Raw genomic sequence first — 13,320 nt, 5'->3', positions numbered from 1 at the left:
TAGAGACAGGATTTTCTCCATGTTGATCAGGCTGGTCTTGAACTCCTGACCTCAGGTGATCCACCCGCCTCAGCCTCCCAAAGTGCTGGGATTACAGGTGTGAGCTATCGTGCCCAGCCTGTTTTCTTATTTTTTACAGCAATGGCGTCTCACTATGTTGCCCAGGCTGGTCTCCAACTCCTGGGCTCAAGTGGTCCTCCTGACTCTGCTTCTCAAAGTGCTGGGATTACAGGTGTGAGCCACCACAGCCAGCACGGATTATTATTATTAATATTATTGATGAGTTTCATACATAAAGGATCACGGGCACTTTAGAGCTGGGAGATACTTTCAGTATGCCTCCTGTCATTATCAGTGAGAGCCAGCATCCCTTCTTGTTGATGACATTATTGATGAGTTACATACTTAAAAGGCCAAGGACACTTTCTATGTGTAAGCACCCTGTAGAACTGGAAGATACTTTTACCATTTCTCCTGTGCTGTCGTGATTAGTGGGAGCACTTTCTGTCTTCCTCTAGATTAATTATTATTAGTATTGTTATTATTAGTTTTTTTTTCTTCAAGACAGAGTTTCGCTCTTGTTGCCCAGGCTGGAGTACAATGGCACAATCTTGGCTCACTGCAACCTCCGCCTCCTGGGTTCAAGTGATTATCCTGCCTCAGCCCCCGAAGTAGCTGGGATTACAGGCGCCCACCACCGAGCCCAGCTAATTTTTGTATTCTTTAGTAGAGACGGAGTTTCACCATGTTAGCCAGGCTGGCCTCGAACTCCTGACCCCAAGTGATCCACCCACCTCGGCCTCCCAAAGTGCTGAGATGACAGGCGTGAGCCACCGCGCCCAGCCATATTATTAGTGTTATTAATATTATTGAGAGTTACCTGCTTTAAGGATCACGGGCGCTTTCAACGACGAGCCCCCTACATTACCCCAGCAACTTTTGACATTCTTCCGGCCGTTGCCCTCCGCGGGAGCCGGCGGGGCCCCCTGGGAAGCCGGCTAAGGCCCGTCCCGCCCGCAGCTCCGCCCTCGCCCACCCGTAGGCGGGGCCCGGGGCCCGCCGGCCTCAGTTTCCCCCCACGGCCCGGGGATGCGGGGAGGCGCCGGCTGCCCCGCGCGGCGCGGCCGCCAGGGGCCGCTGCGGAGCTGCCTTTGTGGTCCCGATGCCGGGGCGGGCGCGGGCGGGAGGAGGGCGCGGGGGCCCGGGAGGGAGGCGGGAGGCGCGGCCGCCGCTCCAGCTGCGAGTCCGCCCGCCGCCCGCCGCCGCCGCCGGCTCGGTCCCGCGCCCGCCATGGCCCGCCTGACGGAGAGCGAGGCGCGCCGGCAGCAGCAGCAGCTCCTGCAGCCGCGGCCCTCGCCCGTGGGCAGCAGCGGGCCCGAGCCCCCCGGGGGGCAGCCCGACGGCATGAAGGACCTGGACGCCATCAAACTCTTCGTGGGCCAGATCCCGCGGCACCTGGACGAGAAGGACCTTAAGCCGCTCTTCGAACAGTTCGGCCGCATCTACGAGCTCACGGTGCTCAAAGACCCCTACACGGGGATGCACAAAGGTGGGCGCCCGGCCCCCTCCCCCCTCCCCCCTCCCTCCGCCTCCCACCCCACCTTCCGGCATCTTCTCTCCCCCATCCCCATCCCTCCTCTGCTCACCTCCCTCCTCTGCTTGCCTCTGCCGGAGCATCGGTTCTTACCCCCTCCCTCCCACCCACCCCTCCTCCCCTCTCTGGGGGTGCAGCTGACAGATCCGAGCGGGCCCCCTCCCCTCCTCCGCCCCCTCTCCCTCCCTCCCCACCTTCCGGCATCTCCTCTCTCTCTCCCTCTCTCTCTCCCTCTCTCTCCTTTTCTCTTCTCTTCCATCTCCCTCGACCTCTCATCCTCCCCCCACTGCACCCTCTCTCTCCCTCCCTCCCTCCCTCACCCTTCCATCCCCCAGACCCCCACCCCTTCCTCCCTCCCTCACCCCACTCTTTCCTGCCCGTTTGCCAGGGGAGCCTCGGGAACGCCGGCACCCCTCCCTGCCCCCCCACCCCCATTCATTCAGCCTCCCCAGGCCCCGTCGGGGAAGTTTGCACCTGCGGACTCCATTGCTTTGGTTATTTTCACAAAGCCAGGCCGGCGGGGCAGGTCCGGCCGCGGGGGACACGGATGCCCAGGACCCCAGGCTAATCGGTAACTACAAAGGAAGACGGGTTGGGGGCGCCCGGCTCGGGGGGACGCGCCCGCCTCGCCTGCCTCGGGTGGCGGAGGGGCTCCCGTCGCTGCCCACCCCCTGGCCCCACCACCTCCGCGTGGATCAGCATTCTCTCCTCCATTTCTCTGCCCTCCCCCTCCCCCGCCTCCACCTTGGGCTCAAGTTGAAACTGGCGGAGCCTCTTAGCAATGTGTTGGGGTCTCAGGCCCAAGACAATGAGCTTGGATGTGTCCATCTGGGCAGAGCCCAAATTCTGGGGTGGACAGGGAGGAGGAGGGAGGCGTGGGCGGCCTCAGGCCTGTCTGCCTCCCTCCCACCGGATTCTCCCTCCCATGGCATCCCGGGTGGGGGTGTCCAGCAATTGTATCCCCAGCCCTTCTTTCCCATCATGGGCCCAGCGTCTGAATTGGGGTGGCTTTGACAGCCTTCCAGTCAGGTGTTGGAGACTGGGGGTGCCACTTCAAAGGCTTTGTGCTGGACACCCCCAGCCCTCCCCCTCCCATCCTCCAGGAAGACCCTGGAGAGGCCTTGGGGAAGGACCGGGGCCCATGACCTATTTTAGACCCACTTTTTCCCCAGCGCTGCGTGCCCGGTAAGCATGAATGCATGTTTATTGAATGAATGAATGAATGAATGAATGAAAGAATGAATGAATGAATGAACGATGGGTTCAAGAAGGACCTAGGGAGGGTCTGGTGAGATGGGGCCCAGGCCTGTCACTTCAGCTAGACCCTCCAGCTGGTTATCTTGAGGGAGAGGAAAGAAACCCCTCCCCATTCCCCATCTCTTTTCAAAACCAACCATCACACACACACACACACACACATACACACACACACACACACACAAAATTGGGCCTGAAAAATCTAACTCCTCCGTGTGGCCTAGGAGGGCAGAGGGGCTCCCATGCGGCCCCCGTAAGTCAATCTCTGTAGTCCAGAGGTGATAGGTGGGCTTTTCCCACACGCCCCCACCCCTGGGTACACCCAGAGCACCCATTTCTAGAAAGATTCCCCTGGGAATGGGGAAGTCCACGTGGCCCCCCAAACGGTTGCATTGAAAGGCCGCTGGTTGAGCTCTAGGTCGGAGAGACAGGTGGGGGTGCAGGGACTGGAGCATCCTGGTGACTCTTCTTCATCTTTTTTTTTTCTTCTTCTTCTTTTTTAAATCTCTGGGAAACCTGGGCACAGGAGAAGTGAGGGGTGAAGGAGGGGCTGGGGCTGGGTTTTCACTTGGCCCTGAGCCTCAGTTTCCCTGCTGTCAACAGAGCAGGACCATGACGCATCCCCAGTTCTTTTTTTCCAGGTTGGAGAATGTTGGGGTCCCTGGGGTACCTCGGGGGTATTTCCCATCTGCGGGCTTTCCTTGGAGGGTGAGAATTGAGAAGCCGTGTGCACGACAGCCGGCAATCACCCTCCACTTTTTAGGGGTCCCAGGTCTGTCTGTGTGTGAGATACAGGGGCTTCACCTCGTGTTGAAAATGGGTCCAGTACTCTCGGGGCAGTCAATCCCCACCTGTGTGGGGCCTGGCTGGACTTCACCTGGTCTTTGCCTGCAGGTGCTTGGCACGAAGGGGTGGGGGGGGTTGTCTTCAGAATCAGTATCTGTGATCCGGGTTTGCTTTTGGGGCTCAGCTGTGTGACTTCTGGCTAGTGACTGCCCCTCTCTGGACCTTGGCCGAAGGGAGGTGGAATGGTGAATGGGAAGTCAGGATTTTTGGGGAGAGGAGTGAGTTCAGACACCTGCCACCAACACGACCTTATTAGGGCTGTTTCTGGGAGCCCTGGCATGGTATAATGAACAGGCAGGGCCTTGGGGGTGTGGACCCCAGGCCTGGAGAGAAATCCCTTTCCCCAGCCGCCCGGCGGGGCCCATGAGACTGGGCACAGGAGATCTGTAAGGAGTAGAGTGGGGTGGGACGAGAATGCCCTGGAGGTGCACCCGGCTCCTGGCACAAGCCCGGAGGGGGTCAGCTGGTACCACCTCTAGCCCTTCCTTGGCGTCCAGGCGGCAGGGACTTGTTTGATTTCCCCATGGAAGCCATCGCCATGGAGGTGGGCTCCAGGTGACAGCGCATTTCTGGGAAACTGAGGGCTGGAGAGACATATCCTGGGTCCCACATTTACCAGAGCTAGGGCCCCATTACCCCCCCGCCTTCCTTCCAGGCCAGGAGAAGCAGCTGTGCCTATATCTATGTGACATAGGGGTGACAGGTTCCCCGAAGCCAAGAGTGAGGCCCCCAAAGATGGTGCTGGGGACGGAGGGGCCCGTGACAGCTGACAGCCACAGCTCGCCTGGCCGAAGGTGGCATGGGGGCAGCCAGATTCCTAGAGGCCGTGCTGAGACTCAGAGAAAGGCAGGAGGACTCATCCAGGAGTGGGGGCAAGGGTAGGGGGAGAGGGATGCGTCGAGGCGGTCCTCCGAAAGAGGGCAGGCCCTGGGGCGCTGGGTTTGTTTTCAAGAGAGGGAGAGAGATGAGGACACACACACACACACAGAGAGACATGCAGGGAAAGAGCTGGAGAGACCCACAGAGAGACAGAGACAGAGAGGCATAGACAGGGAGGGGGCTGCAGAGAGATGGAGGCCCACAGGAAGACCACAAGGCTGCTCCTGGCAGAACTCCTCAACCAGAGAGAGGGGACCTCCCCCAGGAAGGACCCCCACCTCAGGCCAGGGGCTCAGGCCATGAACTGGAGGCCGGGATTGGGGCTCCCACTGGCCCCCCTGCAGTTCCCTGCCCCAGGGACCCTCCCTCCAAGGCAGGCACCTCTGGAGCTGTGGCTGCCCCTGTCTACGGATGGTGGCTGCCTGGGTGCCCACCCTGCCAGGGGAAGGTGCCCACAGTGGTACTGGTCCACCGCTGCCACTGGGCCCCCGTTTATGGTAATCGCATATACATTTGCATGTTAATGACAATATTTGTCTTAAAGCGGAGGTTGCGCTGGGGGACGGTGCAGGTGGGGGGGGGGCCGGCGGGGGCCCGGGTGGGGGCCCGCGGTTTCCATGGGAGCACCAGCTGCCGGCTCGACTCGGGAGTGGGGGGAGAAGGAGGCTGTAGCAGGCTGAGCTCTGAGGCGTGAGATTCCGCGTGTGACGCACCAGCCCCAGGGAGAAGGCGGGCTGGGCGGCCTGGCGGGGGGACCGCCGGAGCAGTTGGCACTCCTGGTGGTGGCGGGGACAGCGGCAGGGGGCTGGGGGCGGCTGGCAGGGTTGGCCGGCGTGTGTGTGTGTGTGTGTGTGTGTGTGTGTGTGTGTGTGTGTGTTTGCGCGCGCACGCGGGCGCGCGCCTGGGAAGGACCCCCGCCGGGGTGCTGTGTGGCTTCAAGCTGGGCGCGCCCCTCTCTGTGCCTCGTTTTCCCCTGCTGCATATTTTCTCATTTATTTAACAGACTTTAATAAGGCCCCGGAGCCTCACACCTGTGACTGTGACATCGTTTCTGCACCTCCCTCCCCCCGCCCCTGCTTCAGGCAAAGAACATTTATTGAACGCCTACTGTTTTCCAGCATTTATGCAGAGCTGGGCATTTGGTGTGAACAGAATTCCTTATAGGATTCATGATGGAGTGGGCTAGATGTTAATCTGTCCACCTGTATGACCAACATTTATTGAGCACTTGCTGTGTACCAGGCCCTGTTCTAGACCCTGGGCTACTGGGTTGGGCAAAACAGATAAAATCTGCCATCCCTAACCCCCATCCAGACCTCCCCTCCCACGAGATTCCAGTTTCGGGGACGGAGACAGCTGAGGAACTGGGCTTACAAGGCACCAAGCTCAGGAATCTGATGGCGAAACACACACCAGCAGTGACAGCCCAGAGGGGAGCCCTGCCCCCACAGGAGTGGAGGCCAGGAGGGCTGCCTGGAGGAGGCAGTTAGTGTAGGAGAGTCGTTGAGAGCTTGGAGTTGAGATGAGTCTGGTTTCTCTGCATCTTGTGGCCTTGGGCAGATGTCTTCATCCCTCCAAGCTGCAGTAGGTCTTCCCGTTTCAGAGGAAATGAGGGAGGGGAGAGCAGAAGTGGCAGGAAGAGCAGAGAACAGAAGAGGCTCCTGGCATGGGGCCGGGCACAGAGTATATGCTTGGTCAGTGGGAGCGGGCTTATTACATGACTACGCTGAGGCCCGAGGCGTGAGGAGGATGCACTGATGGGGAAAGGTGTTCCTGACAGTGTGCAAGGGCCCAGAGGGGCACTAACTCCAGGGAAGCTCGGGTGCAGGGAGGAGGGAGTTTTTGCCCTGGTAGGAAAGGAGCAGAGGGGCTTGGGAGCTCAGGGTCCCCTTCTTCTATGGGGTCACCTGTTGAGGCTCTTCCGAGGGGTCTTAGCTTGGGGCCGGACCCAGGAGATTATCTCTGAAGTGGGCTTTTGTCTCTCTCTTTCACCCCTCAAATTGGCAAGTGAGGCCTTGGCCATTGGAAACACCTTTTAGGACCACGCTCATTCATTCATTCATTCATTCATTTATTCATTCACACAACACTTCTTGAAAATCGTTTGTGGCCTTACCTCGTACTGAGCAAGAGGGGTCTGAGGCCTGAGCTAGACATTGGCACCTATAGTCCAGTGGTCTGGGCTGGGTCAGAGGGAGGGATGCAGGGTTGAGGGAACTGGATAATGAAGTGGGAGCTCTGCCTGGAGGAGGGGCATTAGAATTGGGGCTTTGAAGGATCGATAGGAGCTTTCCAGGTGGAGAAAGCATTTTATTTATGCATTCACAGAAACACTTACTGTGTTTCAGGCCCTTTGATGGGCATGAAGCACAGCAGTGAACAAGATAGGTACATGTCTTGACTTCCTGGATATAGGGAGAGGGAACTGGATCTATGAAGGCCTGGAGGCATGAAGAATTTGCACAGCTAGGGTAGAGGATGGATTAGGTGAGGCATGGGAGATGAGGCTGGAGAGTCAGCATGGGCTGGACCAGGAAGGCCTCTGATGCTGGACTGAGCTTGGACTCTTTCCTGAGGGCACTGGGGGGACATGGAAGAGTTTAGAGCAGGGAGGAACTCAGGCAGACCTGCATGGGAAGCAGGCTTCACATCCTGTTAACTCCCATTGCCACCACCAGCCTCTTCCCAACCTCCCAGCCTTGCTCAAAATATGCTAATTTCCTTCACACCTGGATGGACAAAATAGAAGCTTCCAGTTGGGGTGAGGCCCACAGTGTGGGAAGAGAGAAATACAAAGAAGCAGATGTGTGTTCCGATTACATTGGCTCTTAGAGAACCAAGTTCCCCTCCTCCATGTGAACCACAGGAGGGGATCGGAGCCCAGAGAGGGGCAACGCCCAGCCCAAGTCATACAGCAGTACAGCTGGGCTTCACGCCTCCCAGCCTGAGCTTTGACCCGCTCTGGAAGGAAAGAAAGAAACATGATTTTGGAAACATAGACCAGCCACCCAGGGAGGCTGGCTGTCCTTGAACTTAAGATGATCAGGGCCAAAGGGAGGGGCTGTTAGGTTTGGAAGACACTGGCCTAGCAGGAGTCCAGTTGGTCTGGGGTCATAGTCAACATCAGTGATATGTAAGCTCTAGGAGGGCAGAAACTGTGTCTTGTTTGCCATTTGGAAGTGAGCTTGTGGATGAACAAGGGCATGAGGAAATGAGAGGATCTGGGGATTGGAGAATGGATGGGCTGGCTAACAGATGGATGGAGAGATGGATATGTGAATCAATGGATACAGACATGGATGGATGGATGAATGGGTGACAGTGACTTTAGATATGAGTGGATTTGATGGATAGAAAAGTGGGTAGATCAGTGGAAGGTTTGAATGGATTGATGGATGGGTGAACGGATGGATGGGTGGATGGCTGGATGGATGGATGGATGGATGGATGGGCGGGTGGATGAATGGATTTATGGATGGATGGATGAGTAGTGGATGGATGGATTTGTAGATGGGTGGATGGATGGATGGATGGATGGATGGATGGATGGATGGATGGATTGGTGGGTGAATGGATGAGCAGGTGGGTGGATGGATGGATGGATTGGTGGGTGAATGGATGAGCAGATGGGTGGATGGATGGATGGATGGGCGGATGAATAGATTGGTGGATGATGGGGCGGTGATGGATGGGCAGATGGATGGATGGGTGGGTGGGTTGGTGGGTCAATGAGTGCATGGATGGATGGATGGGTAGGTGGGTGGATAGATGAGTGGATGGATGGATGGATGCATGAATGAATTAGTGGATGAGTGAATGAATAGATGGATGGATGATGGGTAGATGGAGAAATTAATGGTTGGATGGATGGATGAAAAGATGGATGGGTAATTGGTGGGTGGAATACTAGATAGATGGGTGGGTGCATGGATGAATGGATGGATGGATGATGGATAGAAGATGGGATAGACTGAAGGATGGAAGGATACTTCCTCAACCTTTACTACCTTCCTCCTCACCTGGTGAATACGAATGTTCATAACCTTTGCTCTCAGACAGACTTGGTTCCTATCCTGGTTCCATTTTTTAATTTCTGTGTAATCCTGAAAAAGTCACCTCATCTTTTCTGAACCTTAGTTACTTTGTAAAAGAGAAATAATACAGATAGCTAGTTCACAGAGCAGTTGTCAAAATTGGAACTAATTTATATGATGTGGCCAGGCGTGGTAGCTCACACCTGTAATCCCATTGTTTTGGGAGGTTGAGGTGGGAGGATCCCTTGAGCCCAGGAGTTCAAGACCAGCCTGAGCAACATGGCAAGACCCTATTGCTACAAAAAATAAAAACCGTATCCAGGTGTGGTGGTGTGCACCTGTAGCCCCGGCCACTCAGGAGGCTGAGGAGGGAGGATTGCTTGATCACAGGAGTTAGAGATTACAGTGAACTATGATCGCACCACTGCATTCCAGCCTGTGTGATAGAGTGAGACCCTTTACAGAGTGAGTCTGTAAAGAAAAAAAAAAATGTGGTGTGATTCATGTAATTAACCTGAATAATGACTTGCATATTGTAGGTGTTCTCCATAAATGGTCAGGCAGTCAAAATAGTCAACAGGCTGGCTGCGGTAGGTCACGCTTGTAATCCCAGCACTTTGGGAGGCTGAGGTGGAAGGATTGCTTGAGCCCAGGAGTACCAGACCAGCCTGGGCAACATAGCAAGACCCCTTCTCTACAAAAAATAAATTTAGGCTGGGCGTGGTGGCTCACGCCTATAATCCCAGCACTTTGGGAGGCCGAGGTGGATGGATCACCGGAGGTCAGGAGTTCGAGACCAGCCTGACCAACTGGCCATGGAGAAACCCCATCTCTGCTAAAAATACAAAATTAGCCGGGTGTGATGGTGCTTGCCTGTAATCCCAGCTACTCGGGAGGCTGAGGCAGGAGAATCACTTGAACCCAGGAGGCAGAGGTTGTGGTGAGCTGAGATCGCGCCATTGCACTCCAGCCTGGGCAACAAGAGCGAAACTCCGTCTCAAAAAAAAATTAAAATTAAAAATAAATAAATAAATAAATAAATAAATAAATAAATAAATAAATAATTTTTTTAAAAAGCTGCACGTGGTGGCATGTGCCTATAGCCCTAGCTATACTTGGGGGGCTGAGGTGCGAGGATGGCTTGAGCCTGGGGAGGTGGAGGCTGCAATGAGCCATGATTATGCCACTGCACTCCAATCTGGAAGACAGATCTAAACCCTGTCTCAAAATTAAAAAGGCAACAACTTTATTAAGTCTGTATTGTGTGTTAGCCATTGAGTGAGGCTTGAGGACATAAAGCAATTCAGGGGGGCCGGGCGCGGTGGCTCGAGCCTGTAATCCCAGCACTTTGGGAGGCCGAGGTGGGCGGATCACGAGGTCAGGAGTTCGAGACCATCCTGGCCAACATAGTGAAACCCCGTTCTCTACTAAAAATACAGAAAAAAATTAGCAGGGCGTGGTGGCGGGCACCTGTAGTCCCAGCTACTCGGGAGGCTGAGGCAGGAGAATGGCGTGAACCCAGGAGGTGGAGCTTGCAGTGAGCCGAGATGGTGCCACTGCACTCCAGCCTGGGCGACAGAGCCAGACTCTGTCTTAAAAAAAAAAAAAAAAAAAAAAAAAAAAAAAAAAGCAATTCAGCGGGTAGGAGAGAATGATGATAAACTAGGAAACGAAGTTGAGATAGGTGTGAGTTGCTGTGAACAAACTAAAGATGTGTGTTGGGAGATGACAGCTTTCCTTGGGGGCCAGAGATGGCCTTTCTAGGAGGTGACGTTTGAGATGAGACCTGAATGACAGATGGGAAGGCTGTTACTCTACAACCAAGGGAAAGGCGTTCCAGGCAGAGTGCAGAGGCCCTGAGGCAGGACCACCACATCTGGTATGTTGGAGGAACAGCAAGGAGGCCCTTGTGGCTGGAGCAGAGTGAGGAGGGGGAGAGAGGGAGCGGGGCAGGGTGTTGAGTGGGTTCTGTGTGTCTTGGACGGACTTTGGTTTTTACCCCAGGAGAGGTGGAGCCATGGAGACCTGTGGCAGGGGAGGAATAGGGTCTCTTAGGGGAATCTGGACAGTGTGGATTCTGGGTTCTCCATTTTTTAGATGGGGAAACTAAGGCACAGAAGGCCCTAGAATGTGTCAGGAAGCTTCTGCCACTAGGCTTATGCCTGGCTCTTCTGAGGAGCTCCTGAAAATGGCAGTGCCTGGAGGTAGCTGGAAGACAGTGGAGCAGGCCCCTCAATGCCCTCCCATTCTCCAGCAGCCTTTGAGGGTGAGGTCTTTATATCCAAGAGGATTTGCATTCTTGTCCCTGACCTCTGCTAGGGGGAAGGACCAGAGGGCGTGCCCCTAGCAGAGCTAGGGGCCACCAGAAGAACCTTGTACACATAGGGAAATGGAGGCCCAGGTAGAGGAGGGGAGGCCAATTCACCAGCTCTTGGCAAGGGAGGTGAGGAAGAGGAAGGGATCTAGTGATGTGGTTCGTTCTCTCTCTCGCTCTCTCTCTCTCTCCCTCTCCCTTGCTCCCTCCCTCCCTCCCTCTTTCAAGAGATTGGCATCTCACTATGTTGCTAAGGCTGGTCGCAAACTCCTGGGCTCAAGCAGTCTTCCCGCTTTGGCCTCCCAAAGCATTGAGATCGTAGGTGTGAGCCACCGCACCCAGCCATGGCGTGGTTCTCAATGGGAGTTATTCTAGGACACTTGGCAATGTCTGGAGACATTTGTGGTTGTCATGATTTGGGGGTGCTTCTGGCTGCGAGTGGTGTCGAGTGGGCGGAGGCCAGGAATGCTGCTCAATACCCCACAGCACCCAGGGTGACAGATGATCCGGCCCCAAGCATCCACAGTGCGGAAGCTGAGAAACCCTGGTCCAGGGTACACCAGTGACCTGGCTTGGGCAGTTGGCGCTCAGTGCAGTGTCCTGGGAATGAGGCCTGAAGGTACCTAGGACAAAACGTGGGAATGCCCTTCACTTCCCTCTCTCGCAACAACAACCCCACCTCCATCCCTCCATCAGCAGATTCTGATGGCTGTGCCTTCAAAACCTCTCCAGAATCTGCCCAACTTCTCTATCCTCTGCCTTCACCTGGTCCAGCCCCCACATCCCTCACCTGGACCAGTGCAGTCCCTGTGCCCTTGTCCCTGGCTCCCAAATTCATGCCCCACAGTCTGTCCTCGCCGCAGCGGCCACCAGAGAGCGCCTGTGAGCACGTGAGTCAGGACCCGTCCCTCCTCTGCCTGCAGCCCTCCGTGGCTCCCACCTCCCTTAGAGTCAAAGCCCAAGTCCTCCTGAGGCCCACAAGGTCCTGCGTGACCTGCCCCATCCCCTTCATACCATCCCCTGCCCCCTCTCTCCTCCTCACCCACTCTGCTCCAGCCACACTGGCCTCCTCGCTGTTTCTGCAACAGGCAAGTCACGGTCCTGCTCCAGGACCTTTGCGTGGGCCGTGCCCTCTGCATAAATGTTCTTCCCCCAGATACTCACATAGCTCCTTCCTTTCTCTTCTGTAAGCTTCACCTTTTTTTGTGAAGCCGCTGTGATGGCAGGATTTGTAATCTAGTCACTCCCAGAACTTTAAGTTCCTTTTTCCTGCTTTCCTTTTTTTTTTTTCCTGTGCAAACGAAGACCTCTAACATACCATATATATCACTTTTAATTTTATTCGCTTTTTCTCCTTCCTAATAGACTGTAAGCCTCATTAGCACAGAGATTTTCACCTTTGTGTGTACTGCTGTGTCACCAGTGCCTAAAAGAGTGCTTTGAACATCACGCGAGGATGGATGGGTGGGTGGGTGGATGGATGCATGGACTGGTGGATGGATGAACGTTTGGACAGATGCATGGGTGGATGGATGGAAGGGTTTGTGGATGAATGGGTGGATGGATGGATGGATGGGTGTGTGGATGGATGGACGGATGGATGGATAGATAGAAGTGGGGGTAGGTGGATGAGTGGATGGATGGATGGGTGTGTGGATGGATGGATGGATGGATGGATAGATAGAAGTGGGGGTAGGTGGATGAGTGGATGGATGGATGGGTGAATGGATAGATGGGTGGATGGGTGGATGGATGTGTGGACAGATGGATGGGTGGATGGGTGGATGTATGGGTGGGTGGATTGGTGAATGAATTGTGGGTGGATAGGTGGGTGGGTGGATGGGTGGATGGTGGGTGGTGGGTGAATGGGTGTATATTTGGGTGAGTGAGTGGGTGGATGGATGGATGGGTGGATGAATAGGTGGGTGGGTGGATGGGTGGATGAGCGGATGGATGGATGGATAAGTGGATGGGTGGGTGGATGGATGAATGAATGGATGGATGAGTAGGTGGGAGGATTGTTGACTGGATGATGGACAAATGGATGGGTGGACAGTTGGGTGGGTGTATGGATGGGGAAATTCCTGGTGTAGTGATGGGGACTGAAGCCATAGGAGTCAAGATGCCTGGGCGAGAGATCGGAGTCCAGAATGAGCCCCAAGGAACCCACATAAGTCAGGCTGTGCAGAGGAGCAGGCAGCGTGGAGGCTGAGGAGCCACAGCCAGCAGGGCTGGACCTTATTTGGAAGCAGCATGGTTGACGTAGGGTCCAGGAGGAGGACACCAGGGCCTCAGAACAGGAATCAAGGCATTTATGCTTGCATTGAGGGGCAGTAAAAAGGGGACAGAGCCTGTCTGTCTTGGTTTTCCTAGTGAATTTGGGGAGAACTTTGGGC

At 55.4% G+C, this 13,320-nt stretch overlaps 1 protein-coding gene across 9 annotated transcripts in view; it reads left to right on the top strand.

The window, feature by feature from the left end:
• The first annotated feature begins 1,207 nt into the window (after window positions 1-1,207).
• CELF5 (CUGBP Elav-like family member 5) overlaps window positions 1,208-13,320 on the top strand; it is a 73,081-nt gene continuing 60,968 nt past the window's right edge. For all 9 annotated transcript variants that reach the window (XR_004026385.1, XM_030796025.1, XM_030796028.1 and 6 more), the window contains exon 1: window positions 1,208-1,549. Coding sequence is in view for 8 of the 9 variants with exons in the window: in XM_030796025.1 (XP_030651885.1) it covers window positions 1,291-1,549 (259 nt within the window). In the remaining variant the exon portion in view is untranslated. The remainder of the gene's footprint in view (window positions 1,550-13,320) is intronic.

Source organism: Nomascus leucogenys, chromosome 17, assembly GCF_006542625.1.
Source record: "Nomascus leucogenys isolate Asia chromosome 17, Asia_NLE_v1, whole genome shotgun sequence".
In the NCBI taxonomy this organism is placed as follows: domain Eukaryota; kingdom Metazoa; phylum Chordata; class Mammalia; order Primates; family Hylobatidae; genus Nomascus; species Nomascus leucogenys.
This window is presented reverse-complemented; position numbering and strand designations above follow the sequence as displayed.